This window comes from Salarias fasciatus, chromosome 20, assembly GCF_902148845.1.
Source record: "Salarias fasciatus chromosome 20, fSalaFa1.1, whole genome shotgun sequence".
NCBI lineage: Eukaryota > Metazoa > Chordata > Actinopteri > Blenniiformes > Blenniidae > Salarias > Salarias fasciatus.
The window spans coordinates 13,772,623-13,798,996 of NC_043764.1; the positions used below are offsets into that span (position 1 = coordinate 13,772,623).

At 42.5% G+C, this 26,374-nt stretch overlaps 1 protein-coding gene across 3 annotated transcripts in view; it reads right to left on the minus strand.

The window, feature by feature from the left end:
• pex14 (peroxisomal biogenesis factor 14) overlaps positions 1-26,374 on the minus strand; it is a 43,736-nt gene that overhangs the window by 8,072 nt on the left and 9,290 nt on the right. For 2 of the 3 annotated variants that reach the window (XM_030118656.1, XM_030118654.1), the window contains exons 3-8: positions 16,099-16,183; positions 9,333-9,461; positions 6,704-6,789; positions 4,859-4,961; positions 4,498-4,554; positions 823-920 (exon numbers count right to left, since the gene is read on the minus strand). In XM_030118656.1, coding sequence (XP_029974516.1) covers positions 823-920; positions 4,498-4,554; positions 4,859-4,961; positions 6,704-6,789; positions 9,333-9,461; positions 16,099-16,183 — 558 coding nt within the window. The remainder of the gene's footprint in view (positions 1-822; positions 921-4,497; positions 4,555-4,858; positions 4,962-6,703; positions 6,790-9,332; positions 9,462-16,098; positions 16,184-26,374) is intronic. The other variant, XM_030118657.1, reaches the window with a different exon arrangement.

The window sequence follows — 26,374 nt, forward strand, 5'->3', positions numbered from 1 at the left end:
GTCTGCATATGTTTTCCTGCAGTATCCAGATGCTGCAGTTACACACCCATGTGCTTAACAAGCTGTGGACATAAAACATTGTCTAAGATTGTCTCTTCCAAGGCAATTTTTAGAGCCTGGAGATCATAAAGCGATTTATGAGCGGCGTTATAAAAAAGCAAGCAACATTTCATCCCAGCACATAAGTTTTAAGAACAATGGCTCCGTCGGATTCATCTAAACACTTACAATTCTGAGTAGATTATGGACACTGTCTATAAAAATCAAGGCGAAGGGATACGATACGGCTAAGGATTATGGTCCTATGATGAGATGCACCATACTTTTTTGTGGCTTGTGTTCTGATGATATACAGTATAATAAGGCTGTCTGTCTTAGGTAGTTACGACTCCAGCGGAGCTAAAGATTTTAGTGCACAGAGGCCTCCAGAAGCCTCTTTTCAGTTCTCATCAATCTGATGTTTTCAATCCGCAACTTTACGTTTAGTGAGCTCCTCAGTCATTTCAAAGTTACAGCCTGTCTGGCTTTCCTTAAAAACATCAATCAAGCGATAACGGACTTTAAAGGTGCAATCTGTAACTCCCAAATGGTTGAAAGCTTCACATCTAGCACAAATATGTCATTTACTGAAATGATTAAAGGGAAGAAACTGTTGGGACAATGAGAAAAGTTGAGGTTATCCTCAACAAGAAATGAACTGTCACTGAAAATTAAGCAGTAAAACCCGTGAGGGCACAAGCTGGAGCAATTGTGGAATAATTCAGAACTCTCAATTAAGAGAAGCCATCATCTTGTACGTTTGCTGACGGGAGCGGTGGTTACCTCTGCTGCAGTCAGCTCCTGTGTGAGCTCCTGGATTTTCTGCTGCTGCTGGATCAGAAGCTCCTGAACAGACGCCAGGGTCTGCTGCAGCTGGCTGACTGTGAGGGGGAAAAAAAAAAGCCCAGGCAGAAACACAGACAGTAAATTCATAGAGAAGAAAAGGAGCGAGATTGCACGATGGGGTTATTTTGAAGCCACCGATCTGAAACAGTTTCTCACCAGAGACGACGACAGAACTCAACTTGTGTCACTGATCAAAGCCGTCCTCTAAGAATTGTAATCAAAGCTAATACCCGGTAACTTTAGTCGTGGCTTTTTGGTCCGAGGCATCGGGGGTAGAAGGTGGGGAGGGTGAAGGGGGGTGGGGGAGCACAGCACATAGGATGGAGGTATTAATCTCTAGTGTCTGAACTTAAATCAAATAACAGTCTCTAACCTTCCATTATCCACCCAGACACTGCCTTCTAATGCATCTTAAATCCTCAAACGATCAACAAAGGAAAAAACAAGGCTCTCATTTGGGAGGAGGCTGCCAGACAAAATGTCCCCCCTAATCCTAATAAATATTGTTCTTTTTCCATTGACTTTGAAGATTGAATTAGTTCAAGTGTTGGTGTTGGACGAAGGTGTATGATTTCAAATAACACCGGGCACAGTTTGTTGCCCCCTGCTTCCAGTCACGCGTGTATTACCAAACAATGCATTAAGTTTCCCCGAGCTGATTATATTACAGAAAACCAATAAACATTCATATAAATCATGGGCGTGTAAAGTGTTAAATCAAGCCTAATAGGATTAACATCAACAGATATTGTGGTGGTCCGCTGCTGAGGTTGTCAGGCCAATGGTTAAAAGCCTGAGCTGCAGCCGGCTGGACGGGATGTAAAGAACCCTCCTCTCACATTAACCCGGGCCCGGACAAAAGACAGAGCCCGGCTGGGAGCTGTGCTTCTTTTGAAAAACCAACACAGGCAAAAATATTTGATCTTTCAAAGACGTTAATATCTTGCAGTAGCACCTGTGTTTAAATGGGTGGAGTTGTATCAATATAGGTGGGGTGCAGGAGCGTTTGATCTTTTCATGCATGCTGAATCCGACATAAAATGAGTTTGAGCAGGATTGTTGGTCAAATGTGCAAACAGTTTCAGTTTGTTCCTCGCTTTCAGATCCCAGAGGCTGAAAAAACATTAGTAGAGAAGGCAATAAAAGTAAAATACTGTGGCTATCCCCGCTTAAAAAGGTGTTACTCTGACAGGGTGTGTGCTCAAAATGCTCCAAAACCAAGAGCGGCCCTATTAGTCTTTGATTCCGCCTCGCCACAGAACAGCTTCTCCAGATGTGTGGGTCACACTGCCAGCCTCCCGAATTACCATTGGCACCACTTTTTCAGCCACTTCAGCCAAACTGTCCACAGCCCGGCTCGTTTCATGTCCCTCCACAAACTTGACTCCTTTGTACCGCTCACACACTTGACAAAAATGCATAACTCTTCACTCTCAGTTATCACAGATATGGAGCCAAGAATAATAATAAAGTCAATGACTTTGGCCGGGCTTGAATCGGAAGAGGCTGTCGCTGAACTGTGTGTGTGTGTGTGTGTGTGTGTGTGTGTGTGTGTGTGTGTGTGTGTGTGTGTGTGTGTGTGTGTGTGTGTGTGTGTGTGTGTGTGTGTGTGTGTGTGTGTGTGTGTGTGTGTATGAGAGAGAGAGAGAGAAAGTGAATCAGAGACAAGATGATGTGTGAGGCTTGCAGCTGCTGTGAGGAGGGCGCACATTGTGTATTCAGTAAATTATTCAGTAAATACCTCGATATAATGTACACTACATATGTCCGGGCCCGTCTCTGTCTTTAATGGCCAGCTGGTCACCAATATGGCTCCCACCAACAAAGAGTGCCCAAACAGCCGCACAATTCCATTACAGCCTGGGCGCGCTGAAGTAGATCCAAGATCCATTCATTAATTGTCTGTGTGAAGTTGTAGGCAAATCATAATGGGAGTCAAGGCCCTTACTCTTGAGCTGGGGCTGGCGAGAGAGACTAATGTAGTCCCCATTCAAAAGGATACATCACCTCATTGCGCCTGGCACTAGAGAAATACATGAACTTTAACAAAAGGGGGTTCAAGCAATTGGCAGCGGTGAGGCAGTCGGTCGCTATTACTCAGTGTGGCGGAGAGCGAGGAAGAGAGAGAGGGAGAAGAAGACAAAGGGAAAGCAAAGGGGGAGAAAAACTCTCAGTGTAATTGCAACCCCTCTCCCCAACTGTTAACTACAACAGTCATTAACTACAATAGCAGCTTGGCTACTGCAGTCATAGCAAATTAGTTCCCCACATTGGCTGAAGAAAAGACCTGTGTTTTTTTGTTTTTTTTCCCTCCTTCTCCACCACGGAAGTCTCACCTACTATTTGAAAAAAACGCCAGAGGATACGTACTGTGAAATTCTGCCTTTGCTGACAAACAAAACAGGATTTGCACGTTGGCAAGCCTCCAAAAAGTGATAAGTAGAAGAAGAATGGGCAGTGAAAGAGCCAGAGGAAACCTGTTTGCATAGTTGGGTGAAAATGACCATAAAAGAGCACATATTTGTTAATCAGATTCAGGGTGGCGCACCTCGCATGTGATCACACGCAACTGCTGCCCTCCACTAACCTGAGCCTGCCAGAAAACAATAGCATGGGTGTGACTGGATAAAATGATAACAGCCGTATTTTCATCCGCTCCGCGCAGATCCGTGACAGAAGCCGTAAACTCCACTTCTCAATTTGTTTTACTTTGTAGACGGAGGGACAATCAAACAAAGGATGGCTGCCTTTAACTGATGAGATCAAATTTATGACATAAGTTTGGCTCCACTTTGTTCCTCTTTAGCTAAACACAAGTCCGCTGCGAGTTTACACAGCTTTCCCAGAGATCCCGGAAAATACAGGTGACAATCAGGCGGATGGAGGGGGAAAAAAAAAAAGAAGAAAAAAAAATGCAAACACTTTCCTGACGTTCATTTCAGTAATTAAAGCGAGCTTAATGCACCACACAGGCAGAAACTTAATAAAGCCTGGAAAAGGAATCAACTTGATTAAAATACATAAAATATAAAGGAAATCAATTATATGTATTCTGTACAAGCTCTTATTTTTTTTTTAATGCTTTCATTGTTTGATTAAATGTGCTGGTACCTTTTGTCTTTAATCAGCTTATTGTATTTAACTTAAACAATCTCAGAAAACACAGAATAAACATGAACTGTTCATAGAGTTATCAGTAATGAAACCACTCATTTTTGCGCGAGGCCACTGGTCTCATACGGGGACTGGAACATTTCAGGTGAAAACACACTCCGGTTCAACACCGCCGCTAACGAGATCAAAGTTTCTCAGAGTGCTTCTCTCATTTACGCCTCTCCGGATTTTTAATTATACTGACGAAGAGCTCGGAAAGCATCTCTCTCTCTCTCTCTCGGTTTCTACGTCTGACAGCCAGGTTGAGATTCCTCACCTGTCCAACATGGGAGCCGCACCTGTCACTGTGCACTTAATCACACTAGGGCCGGTGCTGAGCCCAGACGCCACACAGCGCCGTACTGCACGCACACACACACACACACACACACACACCCGGCATACAAACACAACCGTGTGCCTACATGCACACAAAATTAAAATGAACTTTCTGCCCACCTACGGGGAAGAGGGTGGATGATGATGATGGCGATGGAGGTTTGGACGGGGGTGAGGCTGCCGAAGGGAGGGAGGCGGGAGGAGGGGGGAGAGACGGATGGAAAGGGGGAGTGAGAGGGGATGGGTTGGGGGTGGAAGAAAAGTTGTCATTTCCCAACTCATTAATATTCCGAGGTTAAGAGCTTTTCAGCGAAACGTAATTAATTGAGCCCGAGCCTGACAGTAAACAAGCAATTTCAAATTAAAGCGAAATGACAGCGGCGTCATTTGTTAAAAACGTGCGGGGCCCCCCGATTTTGGCGACAGATAAATGAGGGAAAATGTTAAGGAGGGAGAAAGTGATGAAGATATTAATCTTCACCTGTCTGTGTCAGCGTGCCACTCATTGCCGCGATGTTGCTTTCCATCCTCTGCAGATGCTGCTTGTCCTCTCGTCTCCCCATAATGAGGGGAAGGATGTATTTCTGCAATTAAAAGCATGGCACAATATTACACTTCGCTCTGGCGGAAAGAGGCAAGAAAGATGAGGAAAAGACAAGGCCACATGGACTCGGCAGGACAGGGTCAAAGGTATCATTTAACTAGAGTCCAGCCTGAATTGGATGAATTGGAGCAAACATGTTAGTACAACTGATTCAGACCGATCATACGTGTATGAGAAACCACTTGCTAATCGTTTGAATACCTGAAGTTATGTGATTAACATGATTTTTTGTTGACGATGATAACATATTTTGTGAATTAAATGTTTTCAGCAACGTAAATGAAATGAGGAGAAAAAGATAAAGACACGTCTACAGGAAAGAAAAAAAAAAAAAAAAACTGTCTCCCAAAACCAAAAACAATGTCATGTTGTTTATCGTCTCCTCGCCACTCGATAAACAGAACTCCACCAAATGATATGCGTGTTTGACAGCCAAATGAGGATGTTTGTTATCCAGTGTGAGTGTTACCCTGATGAGCAGTTGGTGAGCTTCTCACCGACTCCCTCACAAGTGTGTGACGAGCCAAGTTCACCAAATCGAATCAGTATGTTCCTGACGGGCCTCACTGAACTGCTTTCAAAATCATAAAACGGTGACTGTGTGTGTTTTGGGGCTTTTTTGTATGCCAGCGTTTTGTTCAGAGCTGAATGACTGGATCGCTGGTGGCCACTTGGCGGCTCTCCGCCGGGTTTTCTCTCCAGCTCAGGTGGCACGCCGCCACGCCAGCGCGAGTAATAAACACTTTTTAGAGAAAAAGATTAAATGGGTGTCAACACGTGGTAATTAATAAGTGGGTTGCTGGGAGTGTGGTGTTTACAAGGTGCACCATAACATAAATAAAGTATGGGCAGAAGCTTGGACATATGGTGCGGCTGGCGCCGCGCTCTGGTGACATGACAGCAACCTGCGCCGTCCCACCGGGGAATCCCACCTCCCAGGCGACTCGTGGCTGGCAAAAACCCCGCTGTACGTGGGGGGAAAACGGCGGACGGCTACAGGGTGTGTTTTTGTCTGCCGAGACGGGAGCTTCGAAGCTTCAAAATAATCGGTCATAACAGGATCTGAGGAGCGGCGAGCGCGCCTGACGGGGTCAGGGAGGCATATGTACGAACACGGGAGGCGCTCCCCGTCTCTCCGGCGCACAAAGGGAGAGCAGCCTGTCACCGAGGCCAAGAGCTACTGCTGGAGCTCCTGTTCTCCTCTAAAACCAGAGTAATGGCTTCCACATGCCACTCACACTACTACTAACAACCACTATGGGATTAATGTCACCGGGGACAAAGGGCCTCATGAGCTCATGTTCAATGGCTGCTAAGCCCGATAAAAACCAGGGTGATTATTTTTAGACTGGTGGACGTCAAAAAAAAAAAAAAATAGTGGTGTGCTGTGTTAGCAAATTTTTTTTTTTTTTTAAGGAAAAAAAAAATCATTAACTGAGAGGAGGAGAGACGGGGAAGTTAAAAAGAGGGAGTTCAAATGAGATCATGCTTTGACGCAAAGCAGGCGAGCTTTAATAACAAGACCAGAGTGTCGTTACGTAGCGCAGAGGCGTCTGCTATTCCGGCACCATAATTTATCATAACCTGATGCCCACCAATTTAATGCAATATACAGCAGAGGTAGAACAGACACATGTAAGGAAGCAGGGGGTTAAAACATTATTCAGTGTGAAAACAAAATCGGACGAGGACACCTGCTCCAACGAGCGCGGCGTAACTTGCCTTGTACAGCTGATAAAAGCCGAACGCTATGCCCGCCATGATGATGGTGAGGGCGCCGTAATCCCTCCATCTGTAGCCTGCCGGGCCTGGACATGGCGAGGAAACAGGGTCAAATACTGATCTTTGGAAACAACAAATCAGGCACGCTACATTAGGCCACTGTGATAATGTAACTTGTAGTTGCACGAGGAATGCAAGCGTTCATTGTGATGGATTACACAACGCAAGCAAGTTTCACAAGCACGTGTCAGCTAATTGATTTTCACACTGTATAGAAATCAAATCAATGGAAAGCCCACAGATGTGTGAAACGACAGGAAAATACATTCAGCATTCATCGAAAAACCCAGCTCCGCGATTGAAGAAACGACCGGCTGTGATGTCTGACGCTCGTACAAATTCAAACGGGGTTAAATATTGTATTATAACGGCAGCATTGGTTTAGACAAACACCTTCTCTGGTCAATACGCTCAGTGTTTGGGGACAGTATTTGTCTTCAGTTGTTTGAATTCATATATAATAACTACTGTTTGAAGCCAACGAAAAAAAGAAAAGACTATGAATGGGAGACATACCTTGAATAACACATTATTAGTTACTTTATGAGATATATTAGGCACTTTTTCTTCACAGTTTATGAAGCAGAAAAAATTGGAAACCATAAGGGTTTGAGCTGGGTCGACTGAGTGGAGCGTCTTCCAATCTACAGGTTTAGAACAAATCAAATTGAATTAAAAAAAAAAAATTCAAAATGTACTTTTTAAACTAAGTGCTCCACATGTTTTCTCTGCGTGATGCAGCAATCATCCATATTTACACAGATTATGTGAACCATAAGGGTTAAGCATCAGAGCAAACAAGCACTCCCCATCCTGCTGTTTCATAAAGGACACCCATTGTCTTCCACATTTTTTTTTTTTTCCTTTTTTTCACTCTTGGTGGGGTGGGAAGTGGAGCATTTGTGTATAAACCTTGTAAAATAAACAGAAAGGTAAGGGAGTGCGTATTTGTGCGTCGAGCAGTTGACTGTCTTGCTGAGTGACAGATCATGTGAAAGTGTGTCATTGTGCAAGCTGTCATCTTGGTAGGCCAACTGTCTGTCAAGGTGGAAATTCCCCACTTAAGAGATGCATTCAGCTGAAAATGTCACTAAACAACAAACAGATCTGCAGGAAATATGACGTTTTGTTTTTTTCTTCTTCTTCTTCTCTTTTATTCACTTTGGTGGGTCAAAAATGAATAGGAAATTATTAGACGCTGGGCCACTGAAGCACATATTCTATTACAGTTTGTGATGCCACCTAATGGGTTCCATGTGGTTCATGTTTACTGGTTTGAAGTAAGCAAACCAGATTGATCTTGTGCCGTAGCCTCAGCGTGATTTTACATGCAAATAAAATGAGAGACCCACTGTCATACAAGACTATACGGTACCTTTTTCAAGGTGAAAGCTTTTTCTTTTTATCCTTCTCACTCAAGGGCAAGCCTCATTGCTGTGGCGGCATTCAGCGGGTGAACCCGTAACCTTTCCTATCGAAAATTTTGAATCATTCTCCAACATCCATATGGTAACCACATAAATTTGGGTCTTCATCAACATTATAGCTGAGATAGACTGCCAGCCATCCCAGAATACCATGCATCTGAAAGGCCTCGGAGTCCTTGGGATGGGTGGTTGACCCTGAACAAGCCTTACTGCATCACCAGGGGTCTTCACTTGCTCTTTCCCCCCCACCCACCACCGTCAGGACCTTCCATTCTTCCTCTGTCTCTCCCTTTTTCGACACCACTTCCATTCTGCCATCTTCCTTTTTTTATTTGGTCACTTAAGCTGTGGAACTGTGGTCTCCATCCCCCGTTTTTCCAATCTCCTCTCAAATTTATTGGGTTCAGTGGAGGCCTTCCTGTCCTTCTACCGTGTGGAAATAGAGATCAGAGTATCCATTACTTCGACAGAGATGGATGCGGGTCCCTGTACACCGTCCCCATAAGAAGGACATCAAAGGGAGGTAGCCCCCTCTTTTCGGCGTGACCCCCCACACAAGACTCCCCGCTCTCACCTCATTATGCAGCTCCCTTATAGCAGCTTTGATATAAAACCCCCCACTATGGACAGAGCGCCGCGAGTCTCCCTAACTACATGGCCATCCCATCAACATCACTTTCATTACAAAACATGAGATGCCGGGGGAGTCAAGGACAGTGTGGTAATAAATGAGGGTGGAATACATCTGGAATCATTGTCATATGGGTTAAGCATTACGCGGACTTCATTCTGCATTGGTAAATCAGTGGACAGCACTCATAACCTCCTGGGGTAATAAAGATACAGGTTGCGGCGTGGGGTCTTGCCAGGGTGGAACCTCTTGAGACGGAATGGCAAAAAGAGACTCCATCAGACTGAGCAGTGCAGTTCCACATTCCCTGCGTCTGGAATTCACAATCTTGCCAAATACGACCGGGTACACATGGTTAAACATGTTAAAAGATCCAAGTACTTGGAAAGTTTAACAGTGAGTGTGTGTACAGGTTTCGAAAAGCAGGATGGAAAACGTGTTTGATTTGGAATCAAACTCAACAAGGAACTCTCTGGCGATGAGACGCTGCACAGGTGGTGCATGTACTCACTGAGTGGCACAGGAGCGAGGTGGGCAGCGTGGTGGAGCTGATGTGGCGGCGCCACAGGGACGACAGGCAGGACTTCCTCCGTGCTGCCGGAGCGCTGAATGGCCAGCTCCACCTCTTCATCCGTCAGTCCTGAAATCAAGACACGCAAGCTTTAAGACATCCTACGTGATAATGGAACACGCCGAACGGTTCCCTGGCTGTCATAAAGCAGACTTTAAATACTTCCCAAGCTCTCCACAAATCTTTTAAGTACAATTTTGGAGAAAGTACGTCAACTCTCGCTCTGTTTTACCAGCCAGTCTTCTTGGAAATGTATTTTCACTTCATAATTCAGAAATTCCACCGAGAGTTTCTGTTTCAGGGACATCCATCAGAGGAAGATAGTGCGGAAAGGTTCACAAAATGAAATCTGAAACCCTGCTAGCCTATTAACTGCCACCAAAGGCAAAGAAAATAAGAGTCTGTCCACTTCTCCAGTTATATTTCCCATGTGGAGATTTCATACACCCCAGACAGCGAAAATGCATTATTTTAATTTCTTCATTGTAATGTAAATGTATTACATAATTTTGCAAATGCCAATATAATTTAATCTTCAGATCTTTTTAATGATTTTAGTGATGATTAAATTGCAAAGGGCTCCCTGATGGAGAATCAGAGTGGGAGGAGGAAAAAAAAAAATCTAATATGAACATCTCCTTTTGTGGCAAGAAAGGATTTTATTTCAGATGCCATATGCTGCCATTGCTGTGGGTCTCATCTTTTAATGAGCATCGTTGTCTAAACAAAGGAAATAATTACAACTTTTGATGAAGAACAATTAAAAAAAAAACAACATTAACCCATTTATGACAAAATGATTAAGAGAAAGCCGAAGAGAGAGAACCAAAACTGGAACAAGATGCACAACTGAGAGCTGAATAACTGCGGCGTGTCTCGTGATGAAGAATCAGCTACATTTACATTATAACGCTGTAAACTTCTCAGTGCAGCTTAATAGCATCTGTGCGATCAACTTAACATGAGTTGTTGTTTTCTTCTTTTTTTCTTGAAACACATTTCCCTGGTTTCACTGTTAGAAAAGCCCCTTTAAAACCGAGCTTCTGACTTGCGGTTTTCTCTCGGGACTCAGTGGATTCACACAGTCAGGAGGAGTTTTTCCAATGATCTACACCAAAAAAGAGACACATGAATGTTTTTGGTAGTGATCTCTCAAGAGAAGCATACAGCCACATCAACAAGAACTGCTGCCAACACAAACCGTGCTGGGAAAACACAAATAATAAGCTAGAATACCTGAATGGAACCAGTCTTTCTCTTTGTATTGGTTTAATTGTGAGTCTAATCTGAACAGCAGGTTTAATCATAACCGTAAATCACCCTATAACCTATCCGTGTAACTGCAGTCCAATTCTTTCATAATCTACCAAAAGGTTGATGCCAGGGGGAGGTCCCCTCCCGTCACCTATTTAAATGCTCAAAGGAACGGCCATGAAAATTGTTGAATAATTGAAGGCGAGCACTGGCCAGCTCGTCGTCTCCAGCAGGTCCTGAGTGCCAGGAAGTGGTGAGCGCCATGTGCTGAGTTTGTGCAGTCAGACTGCACTGTCAAATAAGCAATAATGTGTCCCCGGACTCCTGATTCATCTGACCACAGCAGACTGCATGGTGACAGACTATTGAGTGAGACGCGCAGTGATCTCGGTTTCACCAAATTAAGAGAGGAGAAAAAAAAAAAAAAATTACAAACACTTCCTTTCACCTTGAAATGTAAAGTCTTTTTTTTTCTACATTTAAGCAGCTATTGACAATAATATATGTACATCTTAATGGCTGGTTACATCTTTGATGTTATGTTGTTTATGCAGCAAATGAAAGGTTTTTCACCTAGCATCAAAATAAAATACATGGAAATTCCTAAAGCTGTTTTCTAGTCAAATTACAGCTTGCCAAGTTGTTGTTCCCGGCTCTGATCTGTTTATTGTTTAGGAGAAGACAACAGCAAATGAAAGAGCCCTTAGATCCAAAAGAAAAAGGAACAAGGTGAAAGTGAGTTTTACATATAAAAGGAAAAGACAAAAAAGGGATTGTGAAATTTATTATGGGTTCCAAAACCTGTGGAATGACCCCTGGACCCCCATTTCAGATCGACCTGTGGGGAGATGAATTTTTTTAAGACATAAATTACACCTAATGACGACACCATAAAAAAGAACAATAATGGAAAGCTATTCTGTATTTCATTATACTGTATTATTTGGTGCACCTGATACACGCAGTGCCTGTTTATGAGTCACCATATTAGCAGATGCTCTGCCAAAGCATTTGCTTTGACCTTGCCATTCTCATTGGGGCATGAAATTACGGTGCTGGCACCTCGATATTACAGCTATAAATACTGTAAACTGCATATCTGGGCTACGTTTTCTATTGTCTTTCAACATAAACCTGATCGGTATTTATTTAAAGGAAAACCCATTGCTCGTCAGGTTATTTACAGCTCTATTTTCCGCGGCTCGTATTCGCTGGGCATTTTTTTTAAGGGCAAAGAGGCAGCAAGGCTCTCGCATTAAATCTATTTCTCCGATTCTGGCACTTCTGGACTTTATGGGTCAAGACCTAGCCCGGACAGCCAATTATAAAAATTGCTTACTAAAATATTTTGGGTGGTAAAAGGTGAATGCCTTCTTCACTGTCCTCCAAGGCCTGAATTATGAAGTTGCCCTTGAGTGAAAACTACTTACATTTTGAATATATTTTGAAAAAAAAAAAAAAAAAATGCACGGCAGGGGTCATAAATAGATGGAGGTCAATGGGTTATTAAGAAGAAGTTCAGCCTGTTTCTCACGCCGGACTGGCGGAGGGAGATTCTACATGTCGTTTGGCTCCATTCAACGGCGTGAAAATGGCATGCCCTAAATAATGACCACTCTCATAGCGTATTCATTTATGTATTAAAAAAAGGAGACTCTGCTCTCATTTCCCTGCTTTATCGCCTTGTACTGATGACAAAGTAGGCAAGGCCTCGGCTAGGTGGCGCCGTGGAGTTATTTATAACCACATCAATCCCTTTACCTTCCACGCAGGCCTTGGTCATTGTCATTTTTGTCCGAGAGGTGAGTCACATAACCCCACTTACAAACAGCATCCTATTAATATCTGGGATGATGAACCTTACCCTTACCTTCATACCAGGTATGGTAATAGACCAAAAGCCTACCTGTGTTTCCTGTGACCCTCGATCGCCGGTCCTCTGCTCAGGGTGAAATCTATTAGCATTTTTTATTCGGCTCAATAACAACCGGGAGAGCATAAAACGTAAATAAGTCGAGCCATCATTTAAGTTTCACTGACAGGGAGAGTACTGCGCCCGTTTCACGTACTGGATTTACCTGCATCGCAACAATGTGTGCGCCCTCCGAGCTTCACTTTCCTCCAACAAACCGCATCCGTTTTGATAATATGGGAGCTGTCGACTGACGTCAGCGTCAGGGCTGCGGTCGCAGCGACACGGGAAGCCGGAGAGTGTTGTTGACTTTGTCCCGAGAATTGGATTTTTTTTGGTAATTATGTGTGTAACTGTTAATTGTCTGGTCTAAATGGCGGTGCCAAAATGGGGCCCGACGCTCTTTTATAGTTGTTGCATCTCTTAATTGGAGATGACACAGACGGCACAATTCACTAGATGAGAATGTAGCACATTACATTTCACTCAAACACAATAAAATTTACTGGAACTTGGCAAGGGACAAGTAAAGCAAAATTGCTTCAAGATTGCTGTATGACAGTTTAAAATGTAATTCATTTCCTCACTCCTCGGTAAAAGAAAGAGACAGCATCTCTTGGGTTTAAATTTTGATTTATATTACAAAGTGACAAAGTTTCAATATTTCAGTCAGTTTATTCAACTTCAAGGACTCGAGAAGGGCAGCTCGAAATATTGGACTGCATAATTGCCAATTCATGCCCTGAAATTGACAGTTGAAGGAAAACAGAAAATTATATTTTTCAATGAATATTGAAATAAACCACACTATTAGGATCTCTTTGGCCAAAAGGAGATGTAACCAGAGAGGCATCATTCAGTGCAGATTAGGGCACAAATGCGCCGGGAAATAATATGCACGACTGAGATTATTGTGTAAAGATTCTGCAACATGCAATCAAAGTGGGCCCTATTTTCCCCTTCATCAGCTGTCCAGCGTAAGTACTGGCAGCAAGAGGAATCCAATTTAAATTCCACTCTACCGGGAGATGGTATTGTTTCATTTTATGTGTGCTTTGACATTTCTGGCTGTTAATATAGAGTAAAATCCAGAAGTATTTACATAAATATGACATTAAACTGTATTAGAAATTAAGACTGACACACTTGCTGTGGTGACTGTGGGAGGAGGAGGATGATTGAGTTCCTCTGTCAAAAGGTTGAGAGGACAATACAGGCTGGGTGCAGAAAAAACAGATGAAGTCGCAGTATCGGTCTGTTTGTGCGAATGTCTTTGGCTTAAGTAACACTAAAAACAAACATCTGATTCAAGCCTTTAATAAAAAAAAAGTGATTATTTGAAAATGTAGGGTGGAGAGAAACATTAGCTTATCCATAAAAACACAAACCTCCTGACTGCTTTTCACAAGAAACGTGATGAACGTGTCTCACAATAATGAGATCTCTGAAGATTTATCAAGAATAGTTGAGTTACATGAGGTTGGGATGGATTAGAGATATTCACTAGTAAAGAGTTGAGACAAATCATCTAAAATTGAGAAGACTGGGTCCATTCAATGTGACACCATTAACCATAACACAACCGTTGAATAAAGAGTTTCAGACTGAAACTGTATGGCCGAGGGAGGATTATGGTTTGGGGCTAACATGTCACCTGAAAATCTGAAAACTTGCCATCGCTTGGAAGGAAACTGAAACCCCAGGTTTAAAGATGATGTCAGGGTAGATGTTACAATAGACAACAACCTTAAATCTACAGCACAATAGATCTGAAAAACATAAATTTTTAAGTTAATGCTGCCAAAAGAGAGTCTAAAATCCAAGGTAAATTACCTTTAAAATACAATCTGACCAGCATACACAAGTACAGTGCTTAAAAATTTGGAAGAGTTTGGTTAACAGTTTTTTAGTCCTAAAAAAAGAAGGGACTAATCAGGAAATAAAGGTTCTGGGAGTAATGAGTAAATAAAGCTAAATTAGATATGAGCCCATTTATCAGCACACAAAGCTTTGAAACATCGATCTGTTTAAAAAGCGGCAGGCTGACGTCACGCCATCATCCAGTTCGTATTTCAGGGAGTTTATCTCGGATTTTTTTTGCAAGATTAACATCCTGAAATGCAGCTCTCAGCTCAGAATTACAGCGTCGAGGTGAAGTAAACCAGCTGATTTGATGAAGTACGGGGCTACAATGAAGCACTTTCCTTAAACAAGAAAGAATAAATGTAAAAGATTTACAGGCTCCTGACAGCGTGACTGTACAATACAAGTCAAGAGTTATCAAAGAAATACTGCAGAGTGCTTCTCTAACATACTTTGCGCTTAGTGTTTGATTGCTTATATCTACCCCCTCTCTCTTCCTCCGTGAGATCAATGCCTTCATGCAAATCAACGGTTCTTGTTTAGACCTACAGTGGAACCGATTTTCCTAAATAAATCTGCATTAAAGCATCATACATATTTCATGTATCTAAAGTGCGGAGAGAGAAAACCATTTTGGTGAGAGGAGTTCTGTGAAGTTTGCAACCAAGCAAAAAGTACGGGGGAAAGCAAAGTGCAGCAGGATATCGTTTGGTAAAGAAGTGAATTTCATAGATTAAAAGTAACCAACGGCACATTATAAGGATACTGCTGTTGTCAAAGAAAAGCCCCCAAAAAAACAGACGATATCATGGATGACTAGAGCCATATGAGTGGAGCAACAGCCGGCTCCCATGGATTTGGTTTCGGGTTTCCAGTCCCAGTCACAGAGCTTTTAGGCTCACTTTTCACAGTTTGGCCACCCTTAATGCTGGAGACCGTCGGCTGCCCTATAGAGGTGCCGTACCCTCTGTCTCCTAACAAACCGAGATAAAAAGCACTAATCATGTAGCGTTTGTTTCAGGTGAAGCCTCGCGCTGCCACTGCTCAGTCATGGACCGGCTGCAAGAAACACATGGCAGGACAACACGCGGCTCCATCGCCGCGCCATATTGAACCGACTCAAATGAGTTCAGAGTAATAAAGCTTTTTGCAAGTTTTATTGCGCAAACAATATTCTCCGATGTGTTAGAAATATCCCGATGAATTGCAAAGAAAGTGAAGAGCCAGCAAACGCTGGGAGCTCCCCCTGCTCGGAGAACCTCGCCGTGTCGTGCCTCAAATTTACGATAACAGTTAAATTAAGTAAAAGGGTTAAAATGCTGGAAGGCAATATTGATAATTCCATTGAAAACGCAGAGGGAGTTTGTCAATATTAATTTTCCTGAACCCAAAGGAGCATCCCAACTGGTGTGTCATTTATTCACAGGGCCTGAATCATGTTCTCTGAAGCTAAATCGACCCCTATTAGTCCCCCCAGGGCAAAGAGCTGTGGCCACAACCTTTGACCTTCACAGATTTTTCTTCCCAAAATAAAAGGAAAGACAGTGGCAGTGCATAGGGGAATACAAAAAAAAAAAAAAAAGAGCATAGCTAGAATCTGGAACAGTTATTTAAGCAAATATATAGAAATAATGTGTGATTTCAGAGTATTTATGAAGCGGATGAAAAGTTTCTCACCTTTTTTCTTCAAGAAGGCTCTCCGGGTGGCCAGGGGACTCTGACGTACTTTCGGGTTCTGCAGAAATTGTACTGCCGTGGTAATCTGCGGAGAGACAAATGTGATTTTATTCCTCATAATGAGATCAGATGAGAGGAAGAAGATAAGCTCTGCAGGAAACTGATGCTTTTAACAGCACAAACAAGAGTCTAGACCGTCCTTAAGAAAAAGGTTGATTATAAATCCAACGAAAACCTTAAATGGATTCCATTTGATGGTTGCTTTTACACAGCCTCGCATCCAGCAGTGAGGAAAAAGACCACCTGACCACTTTCCAGCTAAATGTGGGGAATGACCAAATCAGCAGTTATAAAATTAGCCCATCAAGAGTGCTGGACAAATGGAGTATGGAGCTTAATTTGCTATTACCCTCTTAAAGACAAACTTCCATTCTTAAGTGCGCAGTGGAAGAAAATCTATACTTAATGCAGAGGTGATCATTTGTATCTAATAACTTGAGAATCCTAGGCTGAAAACTTCTGTAATTCTTCCAGTTAAAAACCTGCCATGATCAAATCACCCAGCCTGAATGTTGTAATGACTTGAAACGTTAATGCACTAGAACGTTAAATAGCATCAGAACATCAGTAGTTTTAAGTGCACTGCGTTCATCGATTCTATTATGTTTTCCTTCGAGATGCACCTTAATTTTCCACCCCAGTATGCATTTCCAAGAATTGGAGGGAGGGAAAAAAAAAAAAAAAAAAAAAAAAAAATCTTCCTCAAATGGCATTAAAACATAAATCTGAAGTGGGCGCCATGAAGTGGCGCCTCCTAAAATAGATAAATATGTAAGAACACGGAGAAAGGGGAAACACACTGGAGGGGAGGTTTCGATGACTTATTATCGCACCTGTGGTCCCCGTGATTCAATTGTAAAAGTCATCCCTCTAATAGGTTGAAAGGTTTTGATTACTCTTCTTTTCTCTTAGTGTTGAAAGATACAAAGTGATTGAGCGCCCTGCCAGTGGTAATTCATTTTAGGTAATGCATTGCATATACTATGAAGCCGTTTCAATCCAAAAGAATTGCAGTTTAAACTTGTCCAAGCAGTGGGAGTGGCAGAGAGGCTGTTTAAAAAGCAGGATTTCTGCCACAGTACGGCGGAGGATCGCGACACGGGGCGTCTTAATGACACTTCTGGAAATGTACTCAACTATGTGTATCCACGTACGCCGCCGCGCTCGCCGCATTTTGCGGGGATAATTATGCGGCGATAAAACTTCCACGGTGAACTTTATCAAAACGTAGCAGATTGATCCCGTGAGATGTTACCACGACTAATCTACCATTTCCCTGAGACACAACCGTGACCTTGATGTACACAGGGGTTATGCAAGGGCTATGGAATTTCCCGGATCTCTATATGCTGACGGCTTATTAAAGTCAGTCACCCGGAACCTTTATTGTGACAACCAGATTAAACCATTTGCATGGCGAACCCCCAACTGGTGTTCTGGGCAGAAAGATACTGTAGAAACACTGAGAAAATATCCCTCTGATAACAAGACAAAGCAGATGTGGTGTTGAAAAAAAACAACTCATCACTCAAGTTTGGTGGAAAGGGACGAACGCGGAGATAAAGGCTTTAAAATCTATCGCTCTAATATCATTCCAGTAAGCAGAGTGGTGTGAGTGGTTAATGACCTAATAGAGAAAGAAAACGCTGAATGAGCAATCCTTGTTTACGTTCCCTGAAAATTTCAGGAGCGCAATATTGACAGGAAAATTGTATCAATGTTAACGGGCATAAGGATGACATCTCAGGAAGGAGGACCGCAGCCAGCTCAGCGGCAAACTAATGAGACAAATGTCCATTTGGTTAAAACTGTAGTGGTAGATCTTCAGGGAGGGGGAAAAGTGCACTTCTTAGCAGATGACATAAATGCTTTGCACAAGTTCCATCCAGACATCTCAATCAATTATAACCACATTGCACAGATTTCAGTCTTGTTATTGACTTATGGATCACCCCAGTTACAGTGTTGGGTAGCACACAACTGGGCTTTTAGGAGCGCAAGATGGATAGCGGTACAATATACATTTGGACCGGCAGATTGACTACCTAAAATACTTTTTTTTTTCTTTAATGGGTAAAAAATTTTTCTTAACTCACAGGAAACTTGCGAAATCTTTTTGGTTTCAATAATAAATCAGGCTCTTCTTGTCAAGGTTTGACTGCTAATGCACCAGAGTGCTCCATGTTAAGAGCAATAATCTTTGCAAACCAGATAACCAATAAAGTGTCAGGTAAAGCTGAAAAAGAGGCGAAAACTCAATCATACGGAGAGATAACATTAACCAACACACTTAAAGAGAGTGAACTTGATGAACGGACAAGATTACGGAAATGTTATTGAGTTTGAATTGGACAAGTCTTCGCAGCCCACTTGTCTGAAAATTGCAATTGTGATGCCTTGAATTGTGAGAAATGAGGGTGAAATCCAATTATGTTCGAGCCACGTGGATAAAGGCCGGAGGGAAACCATGTAACCAGTTGTATATTTTTACTCTAACTAGCAACAGCAGTCAACTATAGAATACTGTTCGACCTATGGATGTGTTACAGGTGAAATATGGGAATTCAGAAGGAGGAGGAGGAAATGGAGAAGAAATGTAGACTTGACATGCTCGTCTCTGTATTTGAAGCTATTTTCTGTGTAAAAAATGAAATTAGTTGAAACTACAACGGACAATTGATGCTTCAGAGGAGTTTTAAATTATAATCTGAACTTGAACACACCAAAAGTGTTTTTTCTTGAGGGTGTGGTGCAAATTGTGGATCCTCGATGCCATTATGGATCTCACATCTTTTTCTTTACATATGAAAATACATTGGCACATGTTAGTGTTTACTCCAGAATATCTAATCTACAAAGCTATGTACAAATTTGGTCTGCAGCACTGAAGAAATTCGGAGGGCGTGACGGAAACTGAAGTTCGGGTGGGGGCTGCACTGGAGGGGCTAAAAGGAAGTCATTAGCAAGTCTGAGATTCGGTCTCACTGTGAATCAATTCATTCCAAATTGCCCCGGCCTGTACATTCGAGGAGAAGTGCCCCTGATATAATAACAGACTGATAGACATGAGCAAAGATTGTGTTAGGCCAGTCTCAAATTTCCCCCCCAAACACACGTTTGGAGGGCCAAAAGCGAGAGAAAGTGAGAGACGGCGAAAAATGAAGCCCTATATTAATTTGGTGCTTTCATGGATGATTTGCTATCAGGGCCAGCTGTCTTAAATGACTTAACCCTATACCTTTCTGATATCAGAGCCCCGCCAGAAAGGAATTAAGTTTTAATGCAATTATTGTATTTCCTTTAGTCGCCTGACCGCTTGATGTGGCCAACAGTGCTTTTTAATCTTTTTTGAAAGAGCAGCTTCAAATGCCCTTCTAATTGTGACATCTTGCCTGCTTAATGTGACCTTTAGTGGAGGAAGCAAGGCCTCATGGGAGCAGCTATAGGGAATTATTGACCCTGAGAGGCATCAGGAAGTGAGGTGCGGGCCTGAGCATTGAACTCACATCCACACTTGTTCTGACGCTGCAGGAGTTTCGAGGGCCCTGCTGGAGACGGAGCGTTCTGACAATGACTGTACAGAGAGAAAAAGAACCTTTTGTTTTCTTGCCTCATTGTTTCCCCCGTCTTTATTTTTGTGCAGCGTGGCTTTTCGCAGAAGACACAATGTGAGAAAATCAAATCAGGAGCCATTACTGAAACTCGACTAAAATCTGATGGAGTGCTGGTGATAAGTCAGCTTTTTCCATCTCCCGGAAAACTACGAGATCACTAACTGCTTTTATATCTGTTTAAAAGGTGCGGCGAGTACAACAGTAAATAAGTAAGAGCTGTTGTGCATTATGTTCTATGAAAGTATTCAATCTTTATCGAATGATCCTAACTTTTGAAATTTAAAGGTCAGACTCGACATTTCAGCAGATGAGAAAGGGTCATGGAAAACTGCATTGACATTTGCTATGCAAAGGTTTAAAAATAACATACAGCATCGTATCAGTGTCAGAGCCATGGGCAAGGCTACGATCATGACATCAAAAGCACATTATGCAATTTTTGTAAGGGTGGGGGGGGGGGGGCGGAAATCATGCTTTTTTCAAGATCACTGCACGTACAAACCAAAGTTTCCATTCAACTGCATTGAACTATCTGACTTCTGTCACAGTGAACATATTAAAATCGAGCAGGGATGCTGGTGAGAAACATCAAGACAGTAAATCTGACTGCGTGAGAGCAAAAACCGTGCGTATGACACAGGTCTGAAAGTCAGACTCACTGGAAAAAAGGAGTCGTCTCATTTTCATGAGAAGACAAACACTTTTTATGATGGTGGAAAAACTATACTTTAAAACTGCGACCGTGTTTTATGGTTCAATCTACTGGGTACGTGTGACGCCGTCATTTGAGTCCTTCAGAGCGGATTTAAGGCTGCGATATGTCAAAAAAGGAACAGAAGAAGGAACAATGAGTTGAATGATTGTTCTCCTCTGTTTTTAATGTTCGAGTTTGTGGAAAACAGAAAATAAATTTGGCTTCTTTTGAGGCGAGGATATGCAGGATGAAAGTTAAAAAAAAAAAAAAACATTTTAGTGAAGCATGAAGAAACAGCATATCATGATAACAACAGGTGTTTTAAAAATAACTTGACGAGACAACAAAGGCATTCTTTTTTTCCGTTCTTGTGAGATAAAAACTCACAGAAAAAAAAACAGAAAAGAAAAAAAAAAACAAAAAAAAAACACGTGGCACCCAGCCAATTCAAAACCAGCTTGAGAGATACGGCATAAAGCCGAGTCTGACATTTCTTAATGTGCAACTGTCAGTGATGCTGCCTGGGGTTGCCCTTGCTAAACTAGCGAGACAGATGACTGTTTAGATAAGGACATCCCCAGTGGGGCTCTGAGAGCCCCGATGACTAAAGAGGAGCGCCTCAGTCGGTGACACCTCGCATTCGCCCACTTTAGACCAAAAAAAAAAAAAAAAGAAAAAAAATACTTATAGAACATACACATTCCTTTTAATTCAGGTAAAAGGCCCAAACCATGAGGCTGGGGCTGCTCTGAGAGATGAGGGTCATCAGAGATTAACCCGTGGCACTTTAGCAGTGGGGGAGCAAGAGGGGAGTCGCGGCGCAGCACAACAAACTACTTAGCCACCACAAAACATTCCAGCCCCTTCTCAGCTGCAATCCAGTAATGGATACTTCCTCAGCTCCTCGATTGGTCAAAATGTTTTCATACAATAATTTAATTCAGAAACACATTTACAAAGCAGGAGTAATCAATTTTAATTAGTTGATTTTTTTTTTCATTCGCATAAAATTTAATGTACTGCCATCGATCTCCTTTGTTCTTTAATGCAGTACCTCTTTCCTGTAATTCGAAGCTTTTATTTTTCTTCTTTCCTTTGCAGTCAGTGATGACATTCGGTGACAAGCGGCGCCGTGTGCGTTACGACAGATTCACAACGCAACTTCACATCAGTGGCACGCACTACAACGAGCAGTTCGTGATACGGCCTGAAAATATGCAGGGTTGTGTTTTACATAAATGAGAAATTACATTTTTAATGCGAAATTGAATAAACTACAAGAGTATACAAAGTCTACATTTTTTTGTTGGTGTTTGAACTAAACTAAAGCAGCACACATTTTGATGAAAAGACATTTGTTATAAATATAAATATAAGTGTATAGCTTTATTAATCAAAATAATACAAAAAGTTTCGACTATCTGGCATTTGGTGGATTTTATAAATACACAAAAATCATCTGTTGCATCATTTTTGGTGCAATAAAAATGCAACAAATGGAATCAGCCCAATAGAAATTGGTGCAACACTTCCCCTCTCCAAGTCCCATTTTTAACTTAAATCAGTACATTTGGATAAGCTCACTTGAAGTTCTTTAGTGGGGAGAAATGGGAGCCGGTCCCTGGCGACGGTAACATAAACAAAACGCAAAGCCCCTTCTTTAAACTGCCGGCGCTCTGCGAGTGTGTGTGTTGTCCTTCATATCATCGAGGCCCGCCAGCCTTTCACATTCAATTAGTTGATTGAGGCAAAATGCAAGCGGCACCAGCAGCAAACAACGTGGAGCTTGTGTCCAAGCGACACACCACAGAAGTTGTGTTGTGGTGTCAGGAGAAGAGCCGCCTCCGTCACGAGCAACTTACTGTGACAAGCCTATCCTCCTCCGTTGATCCGGAGCGCTCCTCGCACTGAGGAGGCACCCACCCACTGACTGACTGACTGACACACACACACACACACACACACACACACACTCACAGAAACAAGTTCAATTGACCTACTACAACAGGCAAATAAGGCAGGGAGCTCGGGTGAAGACGTACCGAGTTGGCATCACGTTTGTGTGCAGCCTTGCCAGCCTGCCAAATTGCCTAATAAAACGAGAATAGAGAGGCCAGTGACAATAGAGAGAGAGGTGTCCTTTTATTGATCAAATTATTCCTTCTTGGGCACACCGAGCCGCTGGATGAGAGCACGCTCACAAAGACAACTTAGGCAGATTGTGACATTCCGGTGACATTGTAATCGTGTGTCAACTCTTCTTCAGTCAATAGGCTGAATGCACTAATCATGTGTCTTGGATCAGCAATTTCATGGTCTTCAAAAAAAAAAAAAAAAAAAATGAGGGGGGGTGGGCAGGAATTGGTGGCATGACCCTGCGCACAGGGTGAGACCCCTCTTTCCTCAGCGAGCGCCACAGAGAAGAAGGCGAAGGGGAAGGATGGCTTGAACGGTGAGCTGCATGGAGGCAGGAGCAGGGGAAGAGAAGATGAACATCGCCATCTACTGGCAAGGGGTTGTACAAGTGAAGTCAAAAGAAGAGGTGGGGGGGGGGGGGGGACGGGTTGAGAGCCGGCTCTTTACCCTTGCGGCCTGCCTTTCACCGAGACCTGTCAGAAACATTTAGACACACTTGCCAAGACAATGGGCCACACATCTACAGTGTCAGACTGAAATCACCATCAACTGACGGGGGAAACTTAAGGCAGTCGGCCTTTGTTTGGAGAAAGCGAGCCAGCACGGTCTGTTCTTGATCACGCCGAGTGACAAAGAAAAATGTCGGTTAATTCTCTCTTTTTTTTTGTGGCGGCTTCCAACTTAACACAAAAAGAATCCAAACTCCAGAGTCAGATAAGTATGAAGGGAGCGCCGACGGCGTCAGAAAACCACGACCATCAGGGTCCAGCAAGCAGCACGCGTCTTTTCTCCCATTTCAAACTGGAGTCACAGAGAATATCATCCAGACAGTTGGACAGATGAAAGAATAACTCCTTGTTTCGCTCTTTCAAAACAAGTCATGCGGCACACTGAACAATTCGTTGGTTATAAAATGCCAAAGTTGCAAAAGCACGTGTACCGTGTTTTTTTTATAGATGCCCCACCTAAACATAATAATCCACCTCTTCTCAGAAGTTGAGACACAATTTTCAGGTTTTGCTACATGGTTGTCAAGATCCAGATAATAGGCAACTATATGTCACCTTGATATAAATCAACACACAACATACCACTCCAAACAGCTGTTACCAAGTTATGAATTATTTTTTTCTTCTAATAAAATCTGATTTTTACATTTGATGGATGTCAAAGTTTCAAAAGAGGCCTTCAGTGAACATATTGATCATTTTGAAGAACTACAAAAGGCTTATTTCACAGAGATACCGAAACTTGGTGAACAAAGAAGTAATAAAGAGAGGAATGTTGCACGTCACCGCTCATACTTTTTGTGACAATGTGACATTTAAAGACAGCGATCATTGTTTGGCGTCAACACCCGTCCCAACTCCGCGCAGGGGAAGAAAAAAAAAAAAAAATACATGTTTCACCCGGCTCCTCCTGAAGAAAGAGTACAGGAGGCAACCCGCAGTGAAGCACTATAATGTCACGCAGGGTGGCGTGTTACAGCAAAGGGGCTGAGTTGGCAAGTGGCTCAGCAGCAGATGCACACCTGTTCTGACATTTTCTGTCGACCTTGACACAGAAAACACATGACAATGCCACTCTCTGCAATTTCAGAAGTACGGGCTTGCTTGACGAAGCCCCTTCACTTCCTTTTTTCACATCCCCAAGACACCTAAAACCACTCTCTACACACTGCAACCGCGATGCAGCGCTACGAGAAATGCAAAGATAGTAACTAGAAAAAAAAAAAATCATCTTCAAGGAAGTGTGAGAATTACTCATTTATCCACTTCTATTATTTGTTGCTTTCCGTCTTTTAGTTTCGTCTCTTTCTCTCCTCTGACCACAGCCAGAGCAGAGTGTGGCTCTGCAGAGGGGTCTTTCTGTTGCATCTGCTCGCTCATGTGGAAGAGCTGGGTTTTCTTTGTCAAAGCGCCTCCAGTTGACTACGCTGTTATTATGAAACTTAATTATATTGAGGTATAAGAAGAGACTGTTTGGCAACTGCCCATACCGGCTGGCACTTTAAGGCGTGACTGCAGGCCCCCGATGACACAATTAACACAACCTAAAGAGGGCAGAAAGGCCCCGGTCTCCTCTCTGTCGATGCCATTCCCACCGTCTCGCTCTCGCCCTTTCTTTTGAAGTTCATGACAGAGCTGCGACGCATCCATCCATCTACTATTTTAATCAAAGAGAAAGCAAAGCATTGCTGCCAGGAGAGCTGCACGGGAAAACAAATGCAATCGCCCTGTTAATCACTGCATTAACAAGAAGTCGGCAGTCTTGACGCACATGCTAGGGAGGGGAGCCACTCCAGGTGTTAAGATAATTGTCAGTTGTGCCACAGAAAACAGGTTTTTTTTTTTTTTTTTTTTTTTCATCCTTTACTTTGCTGGTCCACACTAGTGACCCCAACTGAACATCAGCTTTAAAAAAAAAAAGTCTCCTTTTCCGTTGACGGCAGCATGCTGACTGCGGTGGACTGTCGATCGAGTCACAGAGGTGCAGGTGTCCTCGGTGCCAAGTGAAGAGCAGCAAAGAGTAAGATGCGCACGTACGGCTTAGCGTAAATGATAGGCCAAGAGACGATGAAACACAACCCAGCTATGCAACCTTTAGGAAAAACAAGTCTATACAGTGTCTCTCTGGCAACCAACAGCACATTAAACGCACAACACGGTAGCCAGAAAAACAACTTGCCAAGACCGTCACTTGTCAGAAATGATTCACGCGTTTCTCTCATCGAAAAAAAAGGAAAGAAATAAAACTCCTTCGGCTGCAGGGTGAAGTTACTTCGCGAGGAGGAGATGAATCTCAGGCTCCAGTATAAAAGCTTAAAACTAGAAATCACATTTCAGGACCACGCTTTAAAAGTTGGGCTAATTAGAGTTGATTAAATTCACTCAAGTGGTTTATTTCAGGAGGGTTTTGAGATAATTTATCTCAGTTTCTGTATTCTTTCATTGCAGCCTAGAAAGTACCATACTATCTTTTCTCTTTTTTTTTTTTTCCTCCCTCACAGATTCCCCTGATAAAGCCACAATCTCGTGGTGCCACACACAGAGAAACTCTGAAATCCCATTAGCATTTCGCTTTCATTATTTTTAATCAAACCAAGAAAAGTGACACATATTAATTAATATCCATTACCAGTTTTTTGCCCCTCTCCCCAAGAAGACGTTCGGGGGGGAAAAGAAGCAATTAACTTAACAAAATAATCAAAAAAATTGTAACAGAAATCTCTGATAAATGTCATGTGAGGTCCCGTCTGAATGTAAGAAGTGTAATACATTCTTGCTGTCATATTCCATTAAACTGCTATTACAGTCTTGATAGAACTATTAGTCACTACATTATTAATAACATTAATGTATTTACATTTTTGGTGTACAAGCCTGCTTTCATGCAATAATTTATGAAGGCGACTTCAGATACGTTATAACCTTCCCCATCTCGGCTCTTTTGTGTTTATTATTGATTGTGAAAACAGTCAAAATTTCACATCTAATACCCCTCTGCTCTCCCCCTCGTACCCCTTAATGTATTGGAGTGGGCTGTTTACATTAAAGGACTGGAATAAAGTGCATTTACATCTGAAGCATAAGTTCATAATTTACATTCCAACATTTATTAGAGGTGACAAACGAGCGTTTGGTCCACTCGTGCTTTTCCACAATGCAGCACTCATTCAATCCATATAAATTACAGCTGGGCTAGGGAGTGCAAGAGCAAATTATTTTATTATATGTATGCATGTATGACTCTATAGGGGGTTACTAAGACA